Source organism: Gorilla gorilla, chromosome 8 (genome assembly GCF_029281585.2).
Source record: "Gorilla gorilla gorilla isolate KB3781 chromosome 8, NHGRI_mGorGor1-v2.1_pri, whole genome shotgun sequence".
NCBI classification, from domain to species: Eukaryota; Metazoa; Chordata; class Mammalia; order Primates; family Hominidae; genus Gorilla; species Gorilla gorilla.
In genome coordinates this window covers 125,872,663-125,898,190 of record NC_073232.2, presented here as the reverse complement: position 1 = coordinate 125,898,190, position 25,528 = coordinate 125,872,663, and the positions used below count along the sequence as shown (strand labels likewise).

General features: G+C 47.1%; 2 protein-coding genes across 6 annotated transcripts in view; one reads left to right on the top strand and one right to left on the bottom strand.

Annotated features, from left to right (window-relative positions):
* Positions 1 to 10,312, top strand: part of NRAP (nebulin related anchoring protein) — a 75,054-nt gene extending 64,742 nt beyond the window's left edge. For 2 of the 3 annotated variants that reach the window (XM_019035276.4, XM_055352175.2), the window contains 7 exons: positions 1,080 to 1,184; positions 1,967 to 2,065; positions 3,410 to 3,514; positions 6,837 to 6,944; positions 8,249 to 8,560; positions 9,342 to 9,473; positions 10,060 to 10,312. In XM_019035276.4, coding sequence (XP_018890821.1) covers positions 1,080 to 1,184; positions 1,967 to 2,065; positions 3,410 to 3,514; positions 6,837 to 6,944; positions 8,249 to 8,560; positions 9,342 to 9,473; positions 10,060 to 10,167 — 969 coding nt within the window. In that variant the 3' untranslated portion in view covers positions 10,168 to 10,312. The remainder of the gene's footprint in view (positions 1 to 1,079; positions 1,185 to 1,966; positions 2,066 to 3,409; positions 3,515 to 6,836; positions 6,945 to 8,248; positions 8,561 to 9,341; positions 9,474 to 10,059) is intronic. The other variant, XM_004050113.4, reaches the window with a different exon arrangement.
* HABP2 (hyaluronan binding protein 2) overlaps positions 9,533 to 25,528 on the bottom strand; it is a 36,618-nt gene continuing 20,622 nt past the window's right edge. Inside the window, exons 3-14 of one of the 3 annotated variants that reach the window (XM_019035279.3) lie at positions 24,776 to 24,892; positions 23,173 to 23,280; positions 21,909 to 22,025; positions 21,005 to 21,124; positions 20,352 to 20,523; positions 18,459 to 18,556; positions 17,018 to 17,273; positions 15,790 to 15,932; positions 14,862 to 14,996; positions 13,203 to 13,348; positions 10,771 to 10,936; positions 10,394 to 10,497 (exon numbers count right to left, since the gene is read on the bottom strand). In XM_019035279.3, the coding sequence (XP_018890824.3) occupies positions 10,772 to 10,936; positions 13,203 to 13,348; positions 14,862 to 14,996; positions 15,790 to 15,932; positions 17,018 to 17,273; positions 18,459 to 18,556; positions 20,352 to 20,523; positions 21,005 to 21,124; positions 21,909 to 22,025; positions 23,173 to 23,280; positions 24,776 to 24,892 (1,577 nt within the window). In that variant the 3' untranslated portion in view covers positions 10,394 to 10,497; position 10,771. Of the gene's footprint in view, positions 10,937 to 13,202; positions 13,349 to 14,861; positions 14,997 to 15,789; positions 15,933 to 17,017; positions 17,274 to 18,458; positions 18,557 to 20,351; positions 20,524 to 21,004; positions 21,125 to 21,908; positions 22,026 to 23,172; positions 23,281 to 24,775; positions 24,893 to 25,528 lie in introns of all 3 variants that reach the window. The other 2 variants (XM_019035278.3, XM_004050115.4) reach the window with 2 other exon arrangements.

The following is a 25,528-nucleotide window of genomic DNA, read 5'->3' as shown; positions in this document are numbered from 1 at the left end:
TGGAGTGATATTTTGCGTTACAGCAGAGCTTATATCTAAATTAGAGAAATGCCATCAACTTCGTTTAGATCCAAATTTTAGATTTTCTTAGAGAAGCTTTTTCCACCTTTAAAAAATGCCTAATTTCCATAAAGAGAAGAAGAGAAGCATTCAGGCGACTGTCTCATTGTAGGTAATGGAGGGCAGATCAAGGAATAGTAATGAGATTCAACATTTGGGAAGGCTACCAGTCAGACCCACTGTCTTAAAGCACCATTTATTATTTTCTCCCAGGACCGATGCCATAGCCTAACCTTCTGAGCTCTTAAAATGAGGAAAGAAAATAAGGCTTAGCCTATTTTTGGAATATAAACAAATCATCATGAGTAACAGTGGGAGGAGGTGGTAAACTGAGGCATGAAGCAGTCAAAATGGTTTACTCACTATTAGCTGGTGGCATCTAAATTTGTTTCCGTTTTTAAAGTCATGCTATAATTGACTTCTTTCCCCCTCCACTACCACTATCACAAGAACAAAAAATCTAACTTAAAGGTGGCTCTTAGCCCTGAGTACTAGCAGGTGTTTTTATGAGAACAGAGGGGTTGTTATGAACTTCGAGTATCACAGAGAGAAACTGAGTCACATTTTGGTTAAAGTGATTTGCTCCCAGTCATAGCAGGTTGAACCCAGAGTTCAAAGCCTGAACAGTGTGCAGAATGTTTCTATTTAGGCAGGCGGGTAATGGCCTCACTGGCAGATTGAAACAAAATAATCCCAGCTGGTGCTTAGATATGAGCATATATCTCAGCTCTTTCTTTATGCGATCGTCCACATAGGTTGTTACTCTCTGCTTTAAATCCTGCCAATTCACTGGTGGGACCTTCTTGTATCTCGTATGTGATGCATTAATTAATTCCTGGCAGAATGTACAAATTCAAACAGTTTGACTTGACGACATGCAGAATGTACTCCCAGTGAAGATGTTGAAATGTTGTGATGAAGCATTATTATAAATGCTATTACAAATCAAGGATCTTCTTGAAATGCTGTAGTAGTCTTAGGCACTCTCCTGATAAAGCCCATGATTTTTTTCCCTGCAGTTGCGCTACAAGTCAGACCTGATCGGCATGAAGGGCATAGGATGGCTGGCGCTGAGATCCCCACAGATAGAGAGTGCAAAGAAGGCTGGAGAACTCATCAGTGAGGTACCATCAACCTGTCCCCACCACAAGTGACAAGGGCAAGCTAGCATTTCCTTTTGAAGAGGGAATCTGTTTATGGAGTGGAGAACCCAAAGGGCCTCATGGCCACTGGACTCCCAGTATTTTTGGAGGGCCATGTGCAACCAAATCCCAAGACAGAATGAGGTTTCCCTCCAAATGAATTCACTGCTGAGGAACTGAAGGCATGATTTATTAGAAAGTTCTCAACAAATACATTTCGTACAATCGTTATCTAAACTGGCCCATTCTTTGTATGGAGAAGAGGAGGAATTTGCCATCCATCTACTGAGTTGACTCTGTCCAGAGGTTTTCTGATTTCTGATAGTGTTTAAATTTGCACAGGAATAGTTACATTAACTGAACTCCTTACCATACTAACAGCCTGGGGATCCCTGCCCTGGAATTCCCTGGAAGGTGACACTGCCTTCTTCAGTTTCTTAATAACAGAATGTATTTGGACAGGATCCAAGCAGGGCCACATTGATGCTGAATACTGCCCTCTACTGAATTCCTTTATTGTGGGGAGCCATAGTATTTTGTGGCCTCTCTCTTCAAGAGAGTAAATACCTGTAAAATGTTCCCTATCACAGAAGCAGCTGAATCTTTTTATACTCTTGATTGTTAGGTACCTACCAAGAAGAAAGGCTTGTTTTCCAACAATATGATTGGCATGTTAGGTACTGAGAAGGTGGAGTGAAGCTGTGCCCTGAAAAATGCATGATGTTTGACTGTGTTTCATGAGAATCTTTGTCTTTATCTTATAGACCAAGTACCGTAAAAAACCAGACAGTATCAAGTTCACCACAGTGGTTGACTCCCCAGACCTGGTTCATGCCAAGAACAGCTATATGCACTGCAATGAGGTGGGTCCTTTCTTGTCATTCATCCCGGGCATGCAGTGTAGCACTGCTGCTCAGTGGTCCGGGTTTAAGAACACAGGCTCTGGACAGATGGGGGTGCAAACCTTCTTTCTACTACCTGGATGATCTGGACAGATGGGTGTGCAAACCTTTCTATGAGCTGGATGGTCTTGGGCCAGTTACTGAATCCCTTCTAACCTTGGTTCCTTTATTTGAAGGAGGTTGGGGTTGCGGGGAGCAACCATTTCATAAGATTAAATGAATTAAATGAGGATTAAATAAAGGCTCAGAAAGCTTTTAGCAAGTACATAGAACACAGTAAGTTCTCAATAAGTGCTCCTTATCATGGTTTGATTCATAATCACAATGACAATAATACCAAGTATTATTGATGATCCCTTGCCAAACGCTAGGTCAGATACATGTTGCTTGTTGATAGATGGCAGTGGAATTAAAAGCTTAATATAACCCAGTTAAGAAAAAAATAGGAACAGCTGTATTTAAAGCTTCTTTCTGATTTTACTCTCTGTATAATTTAGCCCTATTTCCTCATTCCTGTCTTTATTTCAAGGAATAGGAAGTTAATGTTTTTCCCCTGAAATTAAGGGATTCAGTTCTACATGCACAGTGACAGAGCTGCTCCATTTCACAGACAGCCCGACTACTGTACTGACTGGTTCATATTTGTAAAGCCTCAGTTAAATTGGGAATTGATCAGAATATTACAGTTTCACCTCTAAAAGTACATAAGACTCAAACACTTCCTAAAATTGTTTGTAATTCTTAAATCACTGCTTTAAAAATAGAAACCAGATAAATCTTCGAGTTTTAAAATTGTGTCTTCCTGTGATCCAGGTGGGCTATGAAAATACTAATTTCTTGAACATGTATTAAGATGTTTCATAACAAAAAGAACTTATTAACTATGCATATTATAATTATCACCATTAATGTTAAACAACAAAGGCATTGAGGCTGTATCTTGTTACTAGTAAAAAGCACGTCCAATGCTCAATTGCAAAGATTCTCTGAAATATCTACACATCTACTGTGTAAAACACCCAGGTATGGCCAACCATGATGTTGGTTTGTGGCCTATTTGGAGCAGATCTTGATGAATATTTTTAACAGTCTATTTAAAACCAGCTGCCCCATCTGACCCTGGCTATAAAGGCATCTTCCATCAAATTGTGGGTTCTGGAGGGACACTGTCCATGGGCAGGACTGGGTTCTGTTCTATGCGGTGGGCACTCAGGTGGGAGGGGCAGGAAAGGGAGTCAGTTGCTATTCCCCTGTGGTTTCAGCCCACACAGTTCTCTATTTACCATGAGCCCATCTTATCTACAGCGCATGTATAGATCTGGAGATGCAGAATCCCTGCACAGATACACCCTGATCCCCGACCATCCTGATTTCACCCGAGCTCGCCTCAATGCGCTGCATCTGAGTGACGTAAGTGAACTGGTGGTTCATGGAACGTGTGCCTACTTTTGTAAAATGATCTGTGCCCAATGTGGATTTTGTTTTTTTAAAAAAAAGTTCTAGGAAGGAGGACTTGGAACAGAAAGGACACTGAACTGAGAAACTGTTTGTGTGACTTTCAGTCACTTTCCTCAGTGGTCCTCGTTTTTGTTTTTTTAATCTGCAAAATGGTAATGGGGCTGAGCTAAACTGAGATTCTTTCCAGCTCTAAAATTCTGACTTGGGTATGGCTCCAAAGATCTCAGTGATGTGCTGGGTAACCATGAGGGGAGTGGTCCCCTGGCCCTAGCGGGTGTAGACACCTGCTCTTTTTGTTTCCTGGACCCCTCTCTGTAGTCATTCAGAGTAGTGTCACTGGAGATAGAGTGGCTCTATCTCACCCCACAGTTTGGAAAGATGCTGCAATGGTAGCCCATCCCGTCCAAATGCAGCTCGCTCCTTTGTGCATGGGACTGTGGCCTCCAACACTTTCGTTTCCCTTGGACATGTGCCCTTTGCGTGCATAACCAAGCTACTGTTTCCTAAACCCAGGCTTCTTGTTAGCAGGGGTTGGAGGCCCCTGGTTGTAATAGAATAGGCGGCCGCTCGGCCAGCAAAGCTGTGATCCTTGGATAACAGGTAGAGAGACGGCAGAATCAAAAGACACTGTCAGATCAGAATAACACAGGCTGAGTGTGTTGGCCTGGGGCAGCGTAGGGCCTCCCAGAGTCCGGCCATTCTTCCCTCCCTGGCCTGCCCATTGTGTCCTGGGGCTCCGTGCAGATCAACAGCTGCTACTGTTCACCCCAGAGGTGGCTGCCTTGCAGGGGTTGGCGAGAGGCGCCTTCTAGTTAGCGTGTGTATTAGTTTGTTGCGTTTGTAAAGCCCTGTGGGATCCCATGCAGTGAATGCGATGGTGCTTTGTAAATATGAGTTATTATGACCATTTGATGCTTTTGAGGGATGTGCAAGGGATAATTTTAGAACAGCAGCTCTGGTGGGCTGACCTCCATCTGGGGAAGCAGGACCTCCCCCTCAGCAGAGCCTGCACAAAACATCTATCTCATTAATGCTTCAAGGATGGGGGAAGGCAAGGCCTCCATTTGAGGAACGATTGGAGACCCATCGCTGTAGAAAGTGGGATAAAGCTGCCCGTGCATTTGGGGCCCGGCTTGAGGAGGAGAGCCACCCCAGGCTGGTGATAGAAGCATCTTCCCTCTCACAAGGGATGCCGGTCTGCAGAGTCCTGGAGCTGAAATTAGCCACCAGGGTATGCGGATATGGATAACTCATGAACCTCTTTTGAAAGAGCAGTTCTTCGGGGGCGTGTAGAATACGCACAATTGGATCAAGTGCTCTGTGAGGAAGATGTGGAGGGAAAGTGACCTTCCTGGGCAAAGAAAGCCATTGAGATGTGTAAGGCAGCCGAAATAACTAAAAATCAAATGACTCTAATGTGTGAGGATGAGGACAAAACTGTGCCCACTGTGATAAAGAAGAGGAACGCCCAGGATTCCAAATCAAAGCGCCTACGGAATCTAAAGACTCCCAGTGGCAAGGCAAAAACCTCAACAGAATAAAAAAACTCAGGGAGGAAGTGATCACAACCAAGCAAACAGTACACAGGCAGAAGTCACCCAGAGAAAGGGGGCCTGCACACTCGGGAGACCCCCGATCTGGGCCATGCTTTCTAGTTGACCCCGAGTTACAGAGACTCAGAAGCTGGGGTGCATTGGACACCAAAGTGGGGTGACATTGGACTTCGATGTTGCATCAAGTTTGGTGTCAATAACCAGCCCAGATCTGGTGCGGGCATTCTTATTAGGAAGGCATGGTGTGCCCCTTAGAGAGAGTGATGAGGGTTTTGACTCTATTTGCTACTCTAACCTTTGTGGGGCCACACAAACAGAAAGCAGAATGCTACAGAGGATCATCAGTCTGTCATAATCTGAACATTCCTACATGTCTTTCAGTCCTAACTGCTAAACTCAATGATGACCCAGTAAATCTAATCATTTTGGCTCTGTGATTCATCAGTTAGGTGATTATCCCAGGAACGAACGGTTCTGCATTTCCAGGGCCTAGAACACAGTAGACATTTGGCTCAGGGTTTACGGCATCGGGTGTTGGAGTCAGAGGCAAGGATGGAGGTGAAGGTGGTGTGATCTGCAGTACAGAGAAATGATGAGATCTGCCATGCTTGGCCCAAGCACTTTGTGGTCCTCTCTAGTTCCAGGCCCAGTTGTGGGATGGGGTGGGGCACTTTGCTTTTCATCTGCCACTCCTCCTTTGCTTAATCCCCCCAATCCCCCGTAGAACAGAGCGCCAGCCTTGACCTCCATTTCCAGGAGACAAAAGGACGGTTCTTAAGGGCCCCCTGACCTGCTGTAGCTCGTGGAACGAGTGAGCAACCGACACGGTCTGGGGCTGTCACTTTGTCATCTGTTGGTGATGCGCCTCTCCTGCTGTCTCCCTTCTCTGTGGCTGAATAAAGAACAGCCCTCCACTGGGATCTCCAGATGCCTCCTTTTATAGAGCCATTCCCTTATCTTGAAAAAAAAATATTAGCTACATGAAGGCACAGAAGATTTTGATGCCTCTATCGGTGATGTGGGTCTACCTGAGGACTAAGAGGATATGATTACAGACTCCCAGAGGGCGTGTGAGAACAACTTGAAAAGGGAAAAAATGAAAGAGGAAGATATGAAACACATGGGTCAGGTACTCGGTCAGGTGCTTGACAATAAATTTAATTCAGGTGAAGGCTCTTCCCTTCGTGCAGGCACCAGGGGTGTATATGAGATGCAGCATGCCTCATAGTGATGGTGCAGGGCATGGCATCAAAGCCAGGCTGAGGCCCCTCCAGATGTCAGTGGAGCTAACAAACACGTGAGTGCCAAGGCCCAAGGAACAGCACTTTCAGCATGTGGGAAGAAACTGGATTCTGGAAGCTTGAATTCTGGCACCTAGAAGCTGCAAACCCGAAGCACTGAAAGTGAATGCAAAGACAGGAAGGAGTGGGGTGGAGGCTTCTGATACCAAGTGGGTGTCGCAAATGAGCCATACCCGAAGATCACAAGCCCCACAGGAGCAGGGCCTAATGGGTGGGCGGGTTGGGGGCTTAGAGCTGAAGCCTTTTACGGCCAACCCCACCAATCCCAGTGCTAGGGAGTCCCCAAGGTGGACATGGGGCTATAGGCTCTGCCGTCCTAGGAACCAACAAAGGTTAGGAACCACTCCTGCTGAGTACCAGCAACATGGAAGACAGTGGAGTGACTGCCTGCTTACTCATGCTTTTGTTTTTCCAATCTAGAAAGTCTACAGAAACTCCTGGGAGCAGACCCGGGCTGGCAGTTATGACTTCAGGCTGGACGCCATCCCCTTCCAGACTGCCCGGGCATCCAGGGAGATTGCCAGTGATGTAAGACCCCATGTTCTCTCCTGCAGTCACTGATGAGTTTTTCTCTGGTTTTCCCAGTTCTGTTGAAAGGCAAACCACCAGGACCTGTCAAGATTATCTCTCTCTCTGCACCAAAACTGAACATGTACTGTATTTTAAATGAAAGAAAAAAAAAAAGGGCTTTACTTTCTAGCATCTTAGGCAGAAATTGTGGTCAAGGAGGGCTGTATTTCCGTTCTCTTTTTAGAGAGGCACTCTTAAAAGATGATGGACGAGTACCAAGAGGTTCATGAATATGAGCTTGGGTTGTTGATTTGCAATAAAAGGTTTTCTTTTAGCTGAAGTTCAGTGCGGTAGAGTAGAAAGAGATAGGGCTTTTGCCCTAGATGGACAAGTATAAATCCTGGCTCAGTCACTTAGGAAATTTGGCTGTTTGTCTTGGGCAAGTTGCTCAAATTCTCTGAACTTGATTTTCTACATCTATGAAATAGGGATCTTATCTCCCAGATTAATGTAGGAATGAAAACAAAATCGTATATGGTGTCAGGAACATAGCAGGTATTCTGCAAGAGAGGGCACCACTGACTAGACAAGTGTCCACAGTGCTAGACGGAGGCGCACCTGGGAACAGTTTCCTGCTGGTCCACAATTGGATAAGTACAGAAATTAAGAGCATGGGATTTTTGAAATATTTTTTAGCAATTAGACATTGTAACATCCAAGCATGTGATCACTGGACTCATCTCATTGAAAAGGGTGAAGGCCAGGTTGGGTGTTACCAGATACAAGTGGTACTGCTACATACTAGCCACATGCAATAGGACCATACATGGGTCTTTGATGCATTGGAAATGTAAAAAGCAAATCAAAATGGGACTGGCCCTTCACTGTAGATGGTTTGAGGAGCACTGGACTAGGTCCCTAAAAGCTGGAAAGAATCAAAGGCAGAGTGGCCTATGTGAGAATGGGCACATTTATCTTCCTGTTGGAGTATTAATTACGATAGTGACAATACCAGTAGCCACCACTCAGCGGGCCAGAGCTGATGACAGACATGAAGCTCAGTCCTTATCTGGTTGAATCCTCGCAACCTCCTGTGGGGTGTAGATCATTCTCCAATTTTATCAGATGGGGAAACTGAGGCTCATGGAGAAACTCAGTAACAGGCCCATGGCCACACAGATAGGTCTACTTGAATCCAAAGCCTGTGCCTCTAACCCACTCTTGAGCCTCCTGCTGAGAATGCCCTGGGATGGCCCCATATGTGAGGCTGGTCCTGGGGGAGGTAGGCACCCATGACCCGCCTCTGCTCCTCTGACTTGCAGTTCCGGTACAAAGAGGCTTTCCTGCGGGACCGAGGCCTGCAGATCGGGTACCGCAGTGTCGACGATGACCCAAGGATGAAGCATTTCCTCAACGTTGGCAGGCTCCAGAGTGACAATGAGTACAAGAAGGACTTTGCCAAGAGTCGGTCCCAGTTTCACAGCAGCACGGACCAGCCCGGCCTCCTTCAGGCCAAGAGGAGCCAGCAGCTGGCCAGTGATGTGCACTACAGGCAGCCCCTGCCCCAGCCCACCTGCGACCCGGAGCAGCTGGGCCTCAGGCACGCTCAGAAGGCCCACCAGCTGCAGAGTGATGTGAGCCACCTCCACCCCCTCCCTTGAGGCCCTTCCCCTGGTGCCTCTTCCTAAGAGATGGCCATAATGCCACGTTCCATTGTTAGCTTCTGGGGGAGCTGGGCTGAGAGAGAATCCAAGACACCTAACGCTTTAGTGCCAGAAAGAATAACAATAATAACCACCACTTCTCGAGTGTCTCCTGTGGGCCAGGCTCTGTGTCAAATGCTTTCCAAGCCTCGTGCCATTGACACTTATGCCAACCCCAGGGCTGCTTCATTTTACAGATGAGGAACTTGAGGCTCAGAGAGGTTCAGTGACTTACTCAAGATCCCATAACAAATAAGTGGCAGACCTGGGATACCAACCCCCTTTTGGTTTGCTGTGAGGGCCCAAGCTCTCGATGGCTATGCTAAACTGTTTCCAAGGGATCTTAGCTATTAACCCGGCCTTTGCACTTTCCCTGGGAAGAAACTGAAGCCCAGAGAAGGGAAGTGGCTTCCCTAAGGCCACAGAGTGTGTGGAGCAGGTGTCACTGCCCCACCCACTCCCAACTGTAACTTTTGTCACTTGAATGGGAAGATGCAAGAGACAGCAACATGCCGGCTGGACTCACAGCACATTGGGGCCCCTGTGCCAGGGAGATGCTGCTTATGATAAATTTGTTCCCCTTGTTCTGGCTTTACTGATGACAGACAACATAGTCTCATATTGTGGCTGCCTTTTTAATCTTCTTTACTTAATGGTCAAACCGCTCCAAACCCTGCTGACATATTCCTCTTGCTTCCCTCTTACCCTCAAGGTCAAGTATAAATCAGACTTGAACCTGACCAGAGGTGTTGGCTGGACCCCTCCTGGCTCCTACAAAGTGGAAATGGCTCGGCGGGCTGCGGAACTGGCCAACGCAAGGGGCCTGGGTCTCCAGGGAGCTTACGTGAGTAGCAAGCTGCAAAGCCACCCTGGCTTGCAAGGCCATGGGGAAAGACAAACTCATTGTTTCTTTTCAAAGTTTATTTTTGGCCAAAGGTCAGCTAGCTCTAAAGAAGTGTGAAACGCAGCTCAAACAAGGCGCCTAATTTCATGGGTCTGAGATGACCAGGCAGATGACACGCAGGTTAAACTTCCTGCAGGGCTTTCTCTGAAGTCACAGCCATTAGTTCTGCAGAGGCAAACCTACCGGGGCTACATCAATCCCGGGCCAGGGCAGCCCAGGCTGTGCTGACTGCTTGCTCGTTACATTCGCAGAAAGGGTCAGGGACTCGCTGGATATGACAGTCTGCATTTTGAACCCTACTTTGTTCAGAAGAAAGAAGCCAGGTCTAAATGAGAGATTGGCTTTGCTTCTTTCTCATTCTTGCCTTGAGGGCCCTTTTTCTTGGGGAGGGTAGAAGAGGGGAAAAGGAAGGGGAGGGTGAGCCTGTTAAATGCTCCCTGCGCTTCTTAGCGTGTCCTGTGGGAACCGGGGCCGGAGGGTGGGGGTGGGGGAGCTTCATTTTAACTTGGGGTATGTTTGATTTCAGCAGCGGGGGGCAGAAGCAGTGGAGGCTGGAGAGCATCAGAGTAGGGAGGTGAACCCAGATGCCACTGAGATTCTGCACGTCAAAAGGAAGAAGGCCCTGCTGTTGTGAGCCATGTCCACCCTGATTCCTGAGAGGCCAGAGAGGAAGTCTGTTCACCAGAGACAGGCTTCAGATGGCTTTGATTTCGGCAAGCTGGAAAAATGGCCCACCAGCCCATCCAAGATCTTCCTTTATTAAAATAACTCTGAAAGCAGATGGAGAATGTTGTATTTGTGGTCCTCTCTGATACCTAGACGTGGATGGCTGATTCCGTTGAGTGCCTCGAGTGTCTGGGCTGAGGAATAAAGATGTGATGGTGGTTCCCGCTGATGCTGGGGATTCTGGAGTCTGCATTTGCAGATGTCTGTGGTGGAGGCAGTCTCTGTGAACACTGATTTTCTAGAAGGTACAATTGGGTAAGGAAAGCAAACATACTATGTTGTATTGATTCCATCATTCCTTGGGTTACCAAGGGAGGCAGAAGAAGCCTGGTGATATTGTGCAAATGCTGGTCTGGGAAGGCTCAGGCTGGGTGGCAGTTGTCTCTGCTTAGAGTAGGGATAGTCTACTGCATGGTCCCCTGGAGGCTCTGGGGGTGTCCATTGTTGGCCATGAGGCCTCCCAGTGTCAGGGTGCCAAGGAGAGTGGGCTCTGAGGTCCAGAAGACAGTACCTTAGAAGCCACTTTCACTTTTGATGGTGGCTTTGATCCAATTCAGGAATTTGGTAACTTGGGTGTAGACCCCTGGCCTCTTCCCACACTCCAGGCCCCAGCTCACTATCCCATAGACGTAGTAGGTGCCATCCTTCTCACAGGTCAGGGGGCCTCCAGAGTCACCCTAAGGGAAACAGAGGCATAAGCTCATCCTCGTGAACCAGAGACATCTGGAGATGCCCCCACCTCTCTCCAGGGGGTGTCAGGGAGGGATGGGGTGGAGTCCCTTGCCAGCCTCCGTGGGCTTCTCTGGAAAGCAGTGACAAGGCTCTCCCCACATCTCACATGATACAAGACTCTAAGGGAGAGAAGATAACAGTGTCCTCCGTCCCTGAGTCCACGCGGGCTTAACAGAGGAGCCGTACAGCTGCACTTCCCAACTCTTAGTGATGCAGATGTTATGACTGTGAGTTCTCGGGGGCCCTCAGCACACACAGGGGAGGAGGATGGGGACTCCAAGGCAGCGTGGCCTAGGTGCTCAGCATGGTCTATGGGGTTAGATCTCCTGGGTTTTAAGCCAGGCCCTACCACCTGCCAGGCATGTGACCTTGGGCCTCAGTTTCTCACACTGTAAACCATAGCTAGCAATAGATCCCCATCCCCCAGGGTTCTTGTGAAGATTGTAAAGTATATAGAACAGTGCCTGGTTCATATTAAACCCTCACGGAAGGTGGCGAGGATGATGATGGTGAGGAGAAGAAGACATTGAGGGTGATAGCTCTCAAAAACTTAATACAGCTTAAACACTACAACTGACAGGTTTTTAAAAAATGAATTCTCTCTTTTAAACTTAGCCACGACCTTGTGATCTTATAGATAGATTTCCATTTTATAGTTTAGGCATCTGAGATTGAAGAATTCCTTTCATCACTGATAAAAGCCATACAGTAAGAGACAGAAACAGGTTTCAAATTCACAACTATTTGTTTCCAAAGCCTGCAAGTGAAATCCTTCAATTATCTAGGGAATTGAATGAGTTTTTTGTTTGTTTGTTTGTTTGTTTTTGTTTTTTTGAGACAGGGTCTCGCTTTGTTGCCCAGGCTGGAGTGCAGTGGCACCCTCTTGGCTCACTGCAACCTCCCTCTCCCGGGTCCAAGCGATTCTCCTGCCTCAGCCCCAGTAGCTGGGACTACAGGCATGTGCCACCACGTCCACCTAATTTTTGTATTTTTCTTTTAGAAGAGAGGGTTTCACCATGTTGGCTAGGCTGATCTTGAACTCCTGACCTCAGGTGATCTGCCCACCTCAGCCTCCCAAAGTGCTGGGATTACAGGCTTGAGCCACCATGCCCAGCCTGAATGAGCTGTTTTCTTAACCATCTTCTGGGAAGGAGTTTAGGGCAAATTGCACCCATCTGCCCCTCCTCTGAGTAGGTGAACATCCTTGGCTCATTGGGAAGAGACAGAGAGTCACAGGAGAGCCACAAACCCTGGAGAGAGGAACCTTGATGTCCCATCCCAAAGTGAGTTCAAGGCCAGCAAATCATTGTGGGTTCCTTTGTACGGGGAGGCTCCCTCAAGGAGTTGGGATTTGAATGTTGGCATGCTGTTTTCCAGGACATTTAGAAGGCTTATGGGGACAACAGTCAGAAAATTCTAAATGGAGGTGTTCCTGGGATTCTAGAAAGGACCCTGTGTGATGTGATCCCTACAGATAAAGGGACTATGGGGAATGGGCTTTGACTTGGGGCAGGGCCTGAAGTCACTTTAGCATTGGTTGATGGAGCCACCACCTTCTCCCTCTGCAACAGTGTCTTTGAGTCACAAGCCTCAGCAACTTGGGGTTCTGAAAGGCCCTAGGCTACAGATATACTTAGTTTTCTAGGGCTAAAACAACCCCCACCCCCCCCCCCCGCCTCCACACACACGCACACATGAGTCCTAATGATGAGTTAATATTACTGTGAAATCTCTAGCTCTAGGCCTTCTTCTTTCTCCTTCTAGCCACTGGTCTTCTGGACAGTTCCCTGTTTACTGGGATTCTCAGAAAGGCTGCCCAACACTGAGGCCACAAGCCCCTTTGGTGTCCTGCAGACTGTATTGTTCAAATCCCAGCCCTGCCACTGGCCACCCAATTGCTATAGGCCAAGATAACTTCTCTAAGCATCTGTAAAATGGTGATCATGACATCACCTTCACCAGTGTGTTGTGAGAGTTAAATTAGACAGTGCAGGCAACGTGACCTCTGTGGTCATTATGCTGAGTCATCCTAGGTTGATGCGGATGCAGATGCACCAGGGGGCCAGGGGGCAGACACAGCTCACCTGTGTCTTAGCTTTACCACAGGTGGACCTCTGAACCTAGCTCTCAGCCCAGGGCTCTAAGGGTCCTCTGCCTAGTGAAACATCCTGCTAGCCTCTCCTACCACAAGCATCACTTGGAGTCTCTGACCTGGCAGGTGTCTTGCCCAGGTTTCTGAAGGTTTCCCGCACAGATCATACTGTCATCAATCATGTGGTCATAGAGTTGGCGGGAGTTGCACAAAGTGTTGGCAATCAGCTTGACTTTGGCATCCAGGAGCTGGCGGGACCCTTTTCCTGTGGGGAAGGTGCAGAGAAAAGAGTCACTACTGTGGGGACCAGGGTGGCACCAACCCCACCAGAAACCAGATTGTCAGGGAGAAGCCCACCAACTCTCAGCTCAGAAGGGAAGGGTTTTTCCAGGATATGGGCAGAAAAGCCTCATCTTTAGCCTTCACCATGCCAGTGCAGACCTGCAATCCTGTGCTGGTCATGATACATGGACCAGATAGTATATTCCCTCCTCTCTTTCCCCAGGTAGGCCATGAGCTTCAGGGGGAAATAGATGCTCTCTTAACCATTTTAAAATTCCCAAGGCCTAACAAAAGGGCTGGCACAATTCTTAGTGAATGAATGGATGGATGGATGGATGAAGTGCCCTGCGCAGTAGGCTACCTGCTTCCTAGAGCAGGCATTTTCCCCTGTAAAGATAATGACATCAATCAAAACATGTTTTGAACATAAAGTCTTAGAGAACATAAAGGCTTTGAACATAAAGTCTTAGAGGCCTGTTTATGAAAAGCAAAATAATTCTAACCTGAGGCTCCAAAAGATTCCCATCTGAGACATCACCATGCTGACCAGACCGTACTGAGCAGAATAGAGGTTGACAAGTTCAGATGGACTACAATGAAAATGGCTGTAAAATGAGTTTACTGGCTGACCCTAAATCCAATTAGTCAGACATCTTTCTCAAAAGACTCAAAGTTGTATATTACAGTTCACTTTGTTCAGATATGTGGAATTTCTGCAGACTTATTTATCGTGATTCTCGCTATTCATTATTAAGGACAGGATTTGGGAAGGAAGAGAAATATATTTTGAGTATTTGGGAAAGACATGGAATACCCTTCTGAATTTTTTTTTTTGTAGTAGAGGGTATAATGTTGCCAGTACTGTGAGGAAAGTAATCCTTTGGTTACTTTTAAAAATTAGACCAAATCCTAAAGACAAATCAACAGCTGGATTTAACACAATTTTATAGAATGTCTACTGTGTGGAGAACCCCGAGCAAAGTACTGTGAGACAGACAGAGATGAATGGGACCTGACCCCCATCTTCTAAGGGCTGACTTAATGAATGTCTCTGTAGAATTCTATCATCCCCTGTGATCATGCTTGCAAACCTAGGAAGTAAGCATGATTATTGAGAAACTAAAACTCAGTTGTTCAAGTGACAAAGTCAAGAACTGAATACCAGTCTGTCTGACTCAAAAATCCGTGATCTTTCCTCTTTCCAATCTACCGAGGAAGGGAGCAAGAGCTCCATAAATGCAGGGTCAATGCTTGGTAAAATTCAAGTATTTAGGGGTAGGGCCAGGGACAGATATGGAGATCAGAGAAACTCAGGGAAGGCTCCTTGCAGGTGGAGGAATTTAACCAGAGCTTGATCAATGAGGCAGATGCTTTCTTTGGTTGATGCATTTTGAATATGACACTCATTTCAACTTCAAAAGGGCAGTTGAGTTTGGCCTTTCTTCTCTGGTTGATGTAGTTCACCTAAGTCATGGGAGAGTGCATGGCCGACTCACCTGTTTCTGTAACACCCCAGCCAGAGATGTGGCACTCACTCCCAGAGGGAAAGGACCCATCAGGCAAGCACACAGTCTTCACGTATTTGGATTCTAGAGCACAGTGACCATCCACTGGCTTTAACTTGAGCAATGCTAGGTGGAGAGAGAGGTAGAAAATGGATGTGATGTCACCTCTTTGTCAGAGAGGCACCAGCTCCAACTTGCTCATGAAGGTGGCCACAGCAAAGCCCCACCTGCCCCCAACGTGCCTGAAAATCTTCTTCCGTGGTCATTTCATATTTTGAACTTCCACCCGGGAAGGAGTAGCACTTCAGGGTGAGAGTCATGTCAAGAAATGATAATTGACTTTGAAATCATTTCTAATCCATTTTTTAAGAAACAGGCCATTAGAGGGGAAAAAAGCTATTGAGGAAGGAGAGAGAGGTTGGGGGGGGGGTGTCTCATGAAAAGGGAAACGGGATACAGAACTGAGCAGCTGGTAGCTAGGAACGTCATTGCATTTGCACTGGAGCACCTGCCAGGGGCTAGGGGCCAGGCATGCCTGCAAGCACATTGTGTCTCCTGACACATAGGAAGCTGAGAGTTGTGCATCAGTGTTTCCATTTCACAGAAGAGAAAAGAGGGCTCAGGAGGTGAGCTGGCTCCTGGTGATAAAGTTGGGAAGCTGGGATTCCAGGCCAAGCCCATTCCATAGCACAATGTTCCTAGCATTGCTTCCCCTCAGTTTAAGAGCATATGCCCATTTATCTACATTTACACATACCCTCAAAAACTAAAAATCCCTGGAATACATTCCCTACCGCACAGAGTCCACAGGGACCAAAAACAATCAAGAGCACCTTCTAGAACCAAACTTCAGCTTTCTGGTCATAGAGAAATCCACCCAGGACAAGACCCTCAGGAAAGCCATGAAAGAGGAACTTGCCAATATCATTGTGGGGAATCTCATCTCTTTCATTGTAGTGGCTGTACTTGAATATCTTCTCCACCCTAAAGCTCTGCTCATGAAATTCTTCTTTCTTCAGGTCCTGGTCCCCTAGCACCACCTTTAGATGTCTGGTTTTTATGCTGCAAGGGAAAATGAGATGGTCAGGAAGGCACTGTTTCTGCTCAGCTGTGTGGCCTTTGGCAAATCTGACCTTCTGCAGACTCAGCCTCCTCATTTGTAACCCTCATCTCACTCACAGAACTCTGCTGTGGTAGGGTCCAAATAAGATTATGAAAGGGAAGTGCTTTATTAACAGAAGCAAGCTCCAAATATAAGCTGTAACTTTTACCCACTTCTCATGGGAGACCTCCCATTCTCCCTAGGCCTTCCAAAGAAACAGCCATTGCTATCTTGAACCAATGGTCTAAAATCCATTGGCAGGTGCTAATGTTTGCCTGCTTGACCTCTCTTGAGGAGCACCTCCTAGAATCCCAGAGAAATCATTTACTATAAGGTGAACTGGAAGACCTTCATGGCCACCTCCAAAACCCAGACTTTGTTGGACCAGCCTTGACCATGAGCACAGGGAGCTCAGAAGAGGGGGTGACTCTTCAGCTCCCCAGAAGTTACTTGCTTCTCTAAGGCACACAGGAGGCATGGATGAAGACACCTGACTCAGAAGGGTCATTGGTGATGGCGTCAGACAAAGGAGCATGCTTTCCTCTATTCAGGGCAGGACGAAAGAAGTCAAAGAAGCAGATAGAATGGGGTTTCCATCTTACTTGTCCACTTAACTTTCCATATGACTTCAGGCAAGGTAAAGGAAGAATCCCGGGATTCAAGATCCTCAGTTACAAAAAGGGAATAACAATAAACTCTTTTCCTCCACAAATATTTACTCAGCACTTGCTATGTACAAAGTCGTGCTCAAGACACTGGAGATCCTACAATTAATAAAACAGATAAAAATCCCTGACCTTCCTCAGCTTGTCTTCCAGCAGACAGCTTTAAGGATTAAATGTCATATAATAAATGCAGTGCCCATGGTAAACATTCCAGACATGGTAGCTATTTTCCCTCTGGCTTTCAGGAGCCCTTCTTTTGCCCTTGAACAGATCAGACCCCCTAATCCTGACAGAGCTACAAAGATGCTGCTCAGAGGGGAAGGGGAGAGCACCCCCAGGCACTCAAGCCACCCTGGTCCCTGCTCCCAGCCGGCACCTACTCGGTGCAGTGGGCAGCAGTGAGCACCCAGCAGGGGTGGATCAGCGCCCCACCACAGAAGTGGCCCTGGGGCATGGAGACGGTCAGAGGCAGCGAGGACTGGAGGGACGCCTGCCATGGGTGCTTGCCCGCCGTGCTCTTAAAGCCTCCATAGATTCTCTTGATCTTCCTCTCTGCTATCTCAGTCTTTCCACAGGAGTCAAACCCCAGAAGCTTGGTTGATGGCTCAGTGGGGCTTTCCTCCGGGTAGGCAACGTCTGTGGGACACAAGAAAGATAAATTGTGCTATTCAGCCTCCCTCCAGTTCCTCAGCAGGGCTCAGGCAGAGGTATGACTCTGAGCCCAACAGCTGAGCAGGGGTACAGAGCTGAGAGACTGCACTGGTGCAGACAGGGTGGGCATGCAGTAGGTGCACAGTTGATATTTGTTGAATACATTGCGTAACATAAAGCAAGTCTATAGAATTAACAATGTAGATTTTTTTTTCGTCCATTTCAAAGTGTGTGACTCCTAAGATTGACACGTACACACACACATTATGTTTATGTAAATATACAAATCCATCACTGGGTATGTACTTTACCTTGACAAAGCCCCCACAATTATAAATGTGCATCATCAATGCACCTTTCATTATTAGTGCACACTTACAATTGTGGAGGCTTTTTCAGGGTAGAGGGGAGGATATTCAGATGAACTAGAATAGGTGAGATAAGACATTTGCACAGATGACTGTGACACAAAAGGAGAGAGCAGTAAATGTTATATAGGTGGTGCCTTGTCCTGTTCCTTAGGGTTTGTAAGGAGGCAGAGATAACATTTTACTTGAGAAATCATGGAGGACTTCCTGGAGGAGAGGATATTTGAGTTGGTTTTCAAAGAATAGTTGTAGATGGACAAGAACAGATATGGGATGGTGTGTTGTAGACAGAAGTAACCATAAGATCAAAGGCACATATGTGAAACTGCTCAGGGAAGGAATCCAACTGGTCAGGGTGGAAGGGCACATCATTCTAGATGCGGGCACAGGGCGGGGCCAGGACAGATGGCCAGGAAGACTGTGAGGCTGGAATTTGAATGCTTTGCATCCTAAGAGGCTATGGGAGCCCAGCCAGTTTGATCACCATTGCACACCCAGGGCCCAGCATAGTGGCTGGCAAACAGCAAGAGATGGGTAAATATCTGTTGAGGGCACTGTTTTGGAGTCAGAAACCATGAGTTTAGAGTTGGACTACCTGACCTAAACCCACAAAGGTATCCAGACCTGCTTGGCATCCTGGTGGGTGCAGACAGTTGGGCAGTTGGGCTGGCACTGGGATGGGAATTGGTAAAGCAGGTGTGGAGGAAGAACGGGGTGAGGGAGGGACCAGGTGCCAGGGACATCTCCCTACAAATCTCCATCCCCCCCACCCCCTGGGCTTCTGAACAGCCATAGCCTTTACCCTGGGCTGAGCAGGCTGAGACATCACAGTATTCCCATTTCACCTTGTCATTGGTAACTCTAATAAAGCACCAGGGCTTTTCGTCCGCATCTGGGTTTCTAAAATACAAAACAAAACAACTCAGAGTCAAGGCCTGATGAACACACTGGATCTTATTAAAGAACCTTTGGATAAGAAGGTGCCAGACTCTTGTGCTTCCCCTGGGACCACATTTCTTTGAATCCTCCATCAGGTTACAAAACCTTAGAACAGAAGGGTGTTTATAGTATTTTTTTTTTGGCAAAATCTTGTCTTCTAGAGGAAAATCTCAAGGACAAGAAAGCGGTCCCAAGTGTCATGCCAGATCCACAGGACATACCAAATTATTTGTAGGAAAAGAAATGAGATCCCTGATGAAGACCTTTCTATATCAGGAGAGTAAAATCATCACATAAACATGGTCAGAGTTGGGTTCCTCTGCCTGAGGCTTTGAATTCTATGCATGGGAATCCTCTGAGAAAGGCTGCCAAGAGGCCCCCCCTCCCCCCTGCCCCCGAAGACAGCTCCACAAAGGGAACAGCTCAAGGTGAGTGCAAGCGGAAAGTACTAGTGTTTTGTGGAAAAAAAAAATCTTCATGGCCGGGTGTAGTGGCTCACGCCTGTAATCCCAGCACTTTGGGAGGCCAAGGCAGGTGGATCATGAGGTCAAGAGTTCGAGACCAGGCTGGCCAAGATGGTGAAACCCATCTCTACTAAAAATACAAAAATTAGCCGGGTGTGGTGGTGCGCACCTGTAATCCCAGCTACTTGGAAGGCTGAGGCAGGAGAATTGCTTGAACCTGAGAGGCAGAGGTTGCAGTGAGCTGAGATGGTGCCACTGCACTCTAGCCTGGGTGACAGAGTGAGACTCCATCTCAAAAAAACAAAAACAAAAACAAACAAACAAAAAAAAACAAGAAAAAATCCTCATTTGTGAAGCCAGTTCAAAGCCATACAAAGACCCCCCTCACCTGCAACTCATCTGACTCATTGGCCTTGGCCAGACAAAGGGTAGTGGCAGGAAGCCAACAGAGTGGCCTGGAGGCAGCAGAAAAGGAAGAAGGAAACTAGATCACCACCAGGGAGGGTGGTGGCATTACCCTCACATGGGAAAGCCTGAACATCCTTGGGCTAGAGACCATCACCTTCAACAGACATTCCACTTGCTCTTCTCCATCTCTGCCTAGAAGTTACGTGGGCTCATGTGATTATTTCTGACCAACAAAGTATGTGTGGGAAGAGGATGTGTCCCTTCTAGGTTGAGGTAGAGAAAAACTCATGCTTCATTTCCCAGTCTCTTCTTGCCGATCCTGAATATTTGAGTAAGCCTGTGGAGCTGAATCCCCTGCCATCATCACCACCAACCCACATGACATATGGAACATTAGTAAGAAATAGACATTTTTTCTTTTCTTTTTTCTTTTTTTGAGACAGGGTCTCACTCTGTCACCCAGGCTGGAGTGCAGTGGCTCACTACAGCCTCGACCTCCTGGGTTCAGATGATCCTCCCATCTCAGCCTCCTGATTAGCTGGGGCTACAGGTGCTTACCACCACATTCAGCTATTTTTTTTTTTTTTTGGTAGAGACGGGGTTTTGCCATTTTGCTCAGGCTGGCCTCAAACTCCTGGGCTCAAGCAATCTGCCTGCGTCAGCCTCTGAAAGTGCTAGGATTACAGGCATGAACCACAGCAACTGGCCCAGAAATAGACTTTGATGTATTTGAGCCACTGAGATTTGGCAGTTGGTTACTACAGCAGCATAACATTGCCTTGCTGAGTAAGAAAATCTTCCTAGAAAGGAGGCTGATGAATTTCAATGATCTGTTTTAAAATAAGTGACCAAAATCAACTGAGCATAAATAAGGTAAATGTTACCTGCAGAAATTGTGCTCCCCAATCCCATGGGTTTCAGCATCCTCCATAAACATGTTGTAATTCTCCTGCAAGAGGAGGTGTGAGTTCCAGTAAAGGCACGCGTGCTGGTTGACTGTCCTATTCATTTTCCCTCGGTAAGAGTAGCCATCGCCAACATAGCAGTCATCAGAACCTCCGAGAGAGCAGGTAGCAATGTGAGAACCAACAGCCATTGGCATGCCGCTCCCAAAAAGGGCTTGGTGGGTATGTGACGTGGTGAGAGAACTGGACCTGCATATTTATTGCCCTGAGATTTCACCACGAATTTCAGAAAAAAAAGTGTTGAATGTCCCACATTTAATCCTGCTTAAAACATGAAATATAGTGGTTGTAGGGTGTGGGAGCTTAGTTCTTTAATTCTGGCTCACACAAGAACTGATGGAAGGTGGGCTAAGGCCTAGGGATGCCCAGGTGGTTTGACTTGCCTGCACTACACCCCAGTTTATTACTTTCTTTACAGGAAGCCAGACACGCCCTATCCCCTTAGGTGAGAAGCCTGAGGCAATAGTAGAGTTTGGGAAACTTGATTTGAACCACATTCTGGCAACAAAACCCAGAGAGGAAAGGGTTCCAGAGGCCTCACTTGTGGCCCTGATGGTGGCAGAGACCCATACCTATTTCACAGAATTTCCCCTTGAACTGGTCAGGACAGGCACAGGTGAACTTGGATCTCCGCTTATGCCGGGAGCAGGTAGCCCCATTCTGGCAGGGGTTTGGCCTGCATACAGGAACCACTGTGAACACAGGAATGGGGCCAGGAAGGCTCTTCAGAAGGAGTTGCAGCCCATGTCTGAGATGACAAGGAGACATTGGTGGCATTCTACTGGTGTCCATCCTTTCACGAAAGATGGGTCACCAGATGGGAAAGACAGATCCACTGACACTCTAGTAAGTGCAGATCCACTGACACTCTAGTAAGTGTACACAGAAGCCTTAAGAACATAAGCAAATGTGGATGAAGCAATCTGGCTGGAGGCCATGCCTAAGTGCATAAGTAGATGGGTCACTCAGTAAGGAAACAAAGAAGCATGGACGCAGCAGGAGTGCTGGGCTCCATCTGAGCTAGGTAGAGCTCTGCCTGCTGATACCCATGTGGCCATGAGCAAATGAGTTAACCTGTCTACATTTCAGGTTCTTCATCTGTAAAGCTCTTCCTTGAGGAGTCTTTGCAGAAAGCAAAAGAGAACATAAATTTCCTGAGACAATGCCTTCCTCACAGCAGGGACTCGATATGTATTCATTCCCAACTTGGTCCCTCTCAGGAATAGATCAGGGTCTACTTCCTGGAAGAAGTGAGTTTCAAGATGATTCTTTTTGGGTGGGAAGGGACACAGACCAGTCAATTCCCACTGGGTGGAGTCAATCCAGGGATAATGAATCTTTAGAAAGCCTAGGGAAAAGGACCACCTTGGGTGCCTGCCACAAAAACATCGGATGCATCTGGCCTTCCACGCAGAAGGGTGCAGGTACAAGATAGGGCACAGAAAGTCTAGCGTCGAAGGGGCCTCCACCACTTACCTCGGGAGCAGCTGGGACCTGTGTAAGGGTGTTTACAGACACAGCGGTAGTAGGGAGGACTCTGGGTAATGAGACATTGGCCCCGGCCACATGGGTTGTCCTTGCACGTATTTTGCACTGTAGGAGATCCATAACATAAGACATTATTTGGGGCACATTTTTGTTAGAGGGATACATGTATAAAACAATGTTTGAGAGTGGGGTGACTGACAGTGTCTGTAGCCTTGTCCGTGGTCCTGAAACACCAGGCTATGCCAGGACAAGGCTTCTGTCTAATTTTTGGGTCATGGAGGATTGTCTCCCACATTGCTTCCCATGCCCATAGTCTTAATTTTTATATCTTAATAAAAAAACTTTGATAATTGTTACACCTTCACCAAACAGAGCTGCAATTTTAGTCTCTCCATTTTCTAGCTAACTTCAGAATGCATTTACAGTTTTGTCACTTTTCTGAGAAGTTGAGGAGTGAGCCCAGACACTGTGTTTATACTCGATATTCTCAACCATCCTGAAAAATTTACTGAAGAAATTGCAGGATTGAAAATGAAAAGAATAAGTGAAGAGGGCACCGAGGGAAGAAGTCAACCACAAAGCCATACATGTACCTAAGGCCCCACTTCCCTCCACGAAGTAAGATGGTTGCTAGAGCAGCCCGAATCCAGGTTTTCTCTACGGGTAAAATTAGCCCCTAGGAGTCCTATTCCTGATGCTTTATTCCACTGCCTCATGTTATGCCCACAAGAGTTCACTGGCAGCAGACACAGTGAGGATGGTAGAATGAATGAGCATGGGCCAGAAGTCAGGCACGAGGGCTCTAATTTCTGCTCTACACCTAGCTAGCTGTGTGATCTTGATCAAATTCCCCCACTCTCTGGGTTCCCTTTCTCTAACTGGGTTGGGTCTCATGTGCCCTGAGATCCTCCCTGCTCTCCCATTTGAGGACAACATGGCTTTGTTGCAGTTAGACTAAACACTCTAAGCACAAAGTCCTGAGTTTGGGTTATATCTTGGTTAGATTCCAGCCCTTATCCCCTCTCAGCCTCAATCTTCCCATCTGGAGAATGGATGTACTAGTTCCATCTCACAGTGCAGGGGTGAGGATCCAGTGAGAGGCTGCCTGGGACCCTGCAGAGGAATACACTATGCATGATACAGTATTGCAGTTATAATCCTTTCCATGGCATCACGCAGTGCTTTCTCACACAGAAAGGACTGCCTCTTGTTTAACTCAGAGGGAAGAGTGGACTAGTGATGATGGACTCACCTTTCTGACACTTATTCCCAGAGAAAGGAGCCAGGCAGCTGCATGTGAAGGTGCTCCCATGGACGAGGCAGTCCCCACCGTGTTCACAGGGGTTGGGCTGGCATGGATCTAAGACACACAGGAAGAAGGCAATGTTGGTAAGGAAAGGCAGGTGAGAAGCGCCCCCCTCCCCGCAACTTTTTCATCAAATTTCAGTTTCCTGCCCCAAATGAGAGAGTAACTACTGAGCCAGAAACTGGGGAAAGGAGGAAAACATATGTTGTCCTTAAACAGCAAGGAAAACTGCAGTCATCTGACCAGAGAGAGGGATTCAGGTTAATGAGAGGAGAGGCGAGAAGGAACCACGACTGTCTCCCCTCGGCCTGGCTTTGGACAGGGCCTTTCTCATTGAGAAACTCCCCTTTTCCCTCATCAGTGTTTTTCTCCTCCCAGTCTTGCTGGGAGTGCCACAGGGTCTGTCTCTGATGCTGAAGGTATTTCACAAGCCTGAAGACCTCCCCTACTTCCAGTGCCCAGGGGTGGAGGTCAGGAGTGGGGAAAGAAAACCCACCCCTAATGAAACGCAAGCTTTCTGAACATCAGGAGAGAAGACCAAAGGCAAGAGGGTGACAGAAGAATTGGCGGCGAGGAGGAAATGACCCAGTGGCCTTCATCTTTCTTCAACTACTTGTTCAGTTAGATTTTGTCATATTTCATCTGTGCCTGTGGCTTTTCATGGTTGTCTGAATGGATCTTCCCTTGGGGAATTCTTTATCCTTCTGTTCACACACATTGTTCTTTGGTTCAGGAACTAGGATCCCTGGGCCCTGCTCTTGTTTTGATGGTCCCTTCTGATGTTCCCCCATGCCCTGTATCTTGGCCCTGCCTTCCAGGCCACTTTGCACAGTTACACAGCTTTTATTCCAGCTGCTAAGTGCTTTCCATTCCTTCTCCTGGTTTAGTCACATGGCATTGCTTGGACCCAGCTTCTTATTTTCTTTTCTGTCCCACTGCTTGGGTTAAGAAGCCACAAAAACAAAAACAAGTGTGGTAGGAGCACATGTGTGTGAATACACACACACACATATGCACACACACACAATCTAACAATTGTGGAAAGCTTCTAAAGAGTGAAGGGAGAAAGAAAAAGGTGAAAGGGAAGGAAAAGTCCTGGCAAAGGCATGAGGGAAGGAAAGTCCCAAAGCTGAATATGTACATGCTACAGTCTGATACTCAAGGCTGACATGGACTTCCTGCATCCTTAGGGTCTGACCTGTAATCTAATCTATGGGAGTGATTTTGAACACAGCTGCTATTCACAGCATCAGGAAACCTGGACAATGCTGCAATAACTTGCTGCATGACCTTGGCCAAGTCAGCTCCTGTCTTAGCCTCACTTACCTCATCTGTCATTTGAGGGTAGGGGAGATGGTCTCTGAGAACTTCCCCAGTCCTCATAGCATATGAATCTAACAGAAAAAAAAGCCAGTCCAAATAATTTCTTCCATAGCTATTTCACAATACTAGCCAGAGAGGAGGAGAGAGAGGCCCTTGCATGTGGTCCCACATACACTCCGCTCTGACCTTCTCCCAGGAGAGTCCCTGAAAGAGATTTGGTACCTACCGGCTTGGTCCTCAGTGTAGTACCAGTCAGGATTCTCAGGGTGGGTAAGTGTGCTACTGGTGTTCTCTTCCTGATTATAATCCTCGTAGCTGTAATCATACTGGTTAGGGGTCCAGTCTGCAGGGGTGGTAACAGGACAGAAGAAATCCTAATCATTACACTCAAATAGGCCAGCATTTTATTTAGTTGGACACCTTTTCCCCAAAGAATTCAAAGTCCTGCAGGAGGAATCATGTGTCTCTCCAGCTCTGCACAGTGAGGGGAGTGGAAAGGAGGGCTCAGGCTTTGCATCTTTTCACTTGGGGGATGCTATGACCCGGCAAGGTAGTGTTGACATTTAGCAGGGTCATGAGCACCTGATTGGAAGTGAAGAGACGAAGCGAAGTCCAGCTTTCTACTCCCTTGAACTTAGGTAAGCCAACTGTATTATCAAGTCTTGATTTTCTCATCTTTGAACAGCAGGAAGAGGACTGGGACCTAGCACATCTACAGGATCCTACATGGGGTCTGCCCGGGGTCAGATCACACTATACTTGAGTGCCTGGTTGCCTTATCCTGTGGATAATATTTCTTGATGGGACTTCATTAGTCACCAAGCTGAATGAAATCAAAGAAAACTCATCATTTTTCTTTTGGTCATGGTCAAGCATTATCTACAGAGTCATTTTAACAGATAACATTTTTTGAGCCTTTATTATGTACCATGCCCTGTGCTAAGCACTTTACATGCACCATCTAACTTCATCTTCATAA